The sequence below is a fragment of the Penaeus monodon genome, chromosome 34 (genome assembly GCF_015228065.2).
Source record: "Penaeus monodon isolate SGIC_2016 chromosome 34, NSTDA_Pmon_1, whole genome shotgun sequence".
Taxonomy (NCBI): Eukaryota; Metazoa; Arthropoda; class Malacostraca; order Decapoda; family Penaeidae; genus Penaeus; species Penaeus monodon.
This window is the reverse complement of record NC_051419.1, coordinates 3,714,105-3,715,864: the sequence shown is the minus strand read 5'-3', so window position 1 is coordinate 3,715,864 and position 1,760 is coordinate 3,714,105. Positions and strand designations below refer to the sequence as shown.

At 52.3% G+C, this 1,760-nt stretch overlaps 1 protein-coding gene across 1 annotated transcript in view; it reads left to right on the top strand.

The window, feature by feature from the left end:
- Positions 1-1,760, top strand: part of LOC119594529 (LIM domain-binding protein 3-like) — a gene marked incomplete in the record, with an annotated part of 45,811 nt that overhangs the window by 43,432 nt on the left and 619 nt on the right. The window contains 1 exon segment of the mRNA XM_037943560.1: positions 781-1,760. Within this exon segment, the coding sequence (XP_037799488.1) occupies positions 781-1,760 (980 nt within the window).

Sequence of the window (1,760 nt, the reverse complement as noted above, 5' to 3'; positions counted from 1 at the left end):
AACGACAGAATATATAATCTTCTTGTGATATAAAAGAAATTGATATCTAACTAAACAGAACGGATGTAATGACACTTGTTTCTAAATTCTTTCTCATTATCAGTTTGAATTCTGGCGTTCCCTACACCAAAAATTGACCATATTTGTTCACACTGCCAAAAATAATAGTAATGTTATCAACTTACATCAATATATTTTCTTCACATAGAAATGATGATAGCAAATATAGTACTATCATCGACAGTGGCAATTATAGCGAAAGGTAAGAGTGATCGTAGGTGGCAAAAGTAATAATATTCGATAGAACATTATAAATAATATAAATGAAGCTGTTGTATAGGCAAAATTAATTAAATGATAGTGCATTTGATTGGCATAGAACAAGTGAGAATTTGGATAATATTGTGCTGTAGATAGATTTAATTGTACTGATGGTATTCTACTAAAGCTTGTGTTGTTTAACTAATGGCGAGTTATACTTATATTAGGATAAACAATATATTGGATTTAGATGTCACATCAAGTCTAAAAAATAAATTAACGATGCAAGTAGTAATGTTGGATTGTCATGAAGAGAAATTCTAATGTGTATGATACTATGAATGGAAAATTAATCTTCATTAGAAGCACAACTGAGGACTTACAAATTTAGTAAAGGTGTATGATAATAATGATATTAGATTGATGAATATATATGTGTCTCGCTGCGACATAGCACCGAGCTGAGCGCTATGGTCGAACCCTCATCAGAGCAGGCTTAATCTTCCGCCCTCCTTGCAGGAACCTGGTGGACGAGAACTACGAGAACCAGAGGAGGCTGGAGAAGCTGATGATCGAGGAGAGGGTCGCCGAGGAGGCCGAGAGGCGGCGCAAGAAGGGCCTGCAGAAGAAGACGTTTTCCCCGCCCTTCTCGAGCTCGCCGTCAGCCGCGCAGACGCCCCGCCAGCGCTTCTCCATTTCCCCGCAGCGCCTGGCGTCTCCGCCCGCGCGGGTGCAGTCCCCCGTGCAGCGGTACTCCTCTCCGCCGCAGCTGCCGCTGTCGCCGGTGCAGCAGTTCATGACGCCGCCGCAGGTGACCTCGCCCTCCGCCAAGTTTTCGTCGCCGCCGCCCACCTTCTTCTCGCCGGTGCAGTCCTTCTCGCCGCCGCCGCACCAGACGTCGACGCCGCTGCAGAGCGCCACGGGCTCCGTGTACTCCACGCCCTTGTTCTCGCCCACGCAGTTCGGGCAGGCGAGCGCGCCCCCTCAGCAGCCGGGGACTCTCAGCCCCACGCAGCTGACGACGAAGCTGCACCAGCTGCAGTCGCAGGGGCCTCAGATGAAGTCGCTGAGCCAGGCGACGCTCCAGCAGACCCACAGCGCCGCCTCCCAGAGCGTCTTCAGCTCCCACTCGACCTCGCAGGTGCCGGCCACCCAGAAGTCCTTTCAGCAGAAGAAGGCGAAGGAGCCTCCCATGGAGATACAGGACCCGCAGCTCCTGACGGAGGAACAGAAGAGGAAGCAGCTGCAGCAGCTGATCCAGGAGAAGCGGCGCCTGGAGGAGCTGATGATGGTGGCCAAGAGGAGGGAGTCGGCGAGCGAGATGCCTCCGCCGGCGCCCAAGGAGCCTCCCGTCGCCGCCCCGGAGGTCACCTCCCCGACGCTGAGGATGATCGAGCTGGAGGCGCAGGAGGCGGCGCTCACGCAGCAGGCCGGGGCGGAGGAGCCGAGCTCCCTTCCTCTGGCGCGCCCCTCGGCCTTCAGCCCGTCGACTCTCCTGA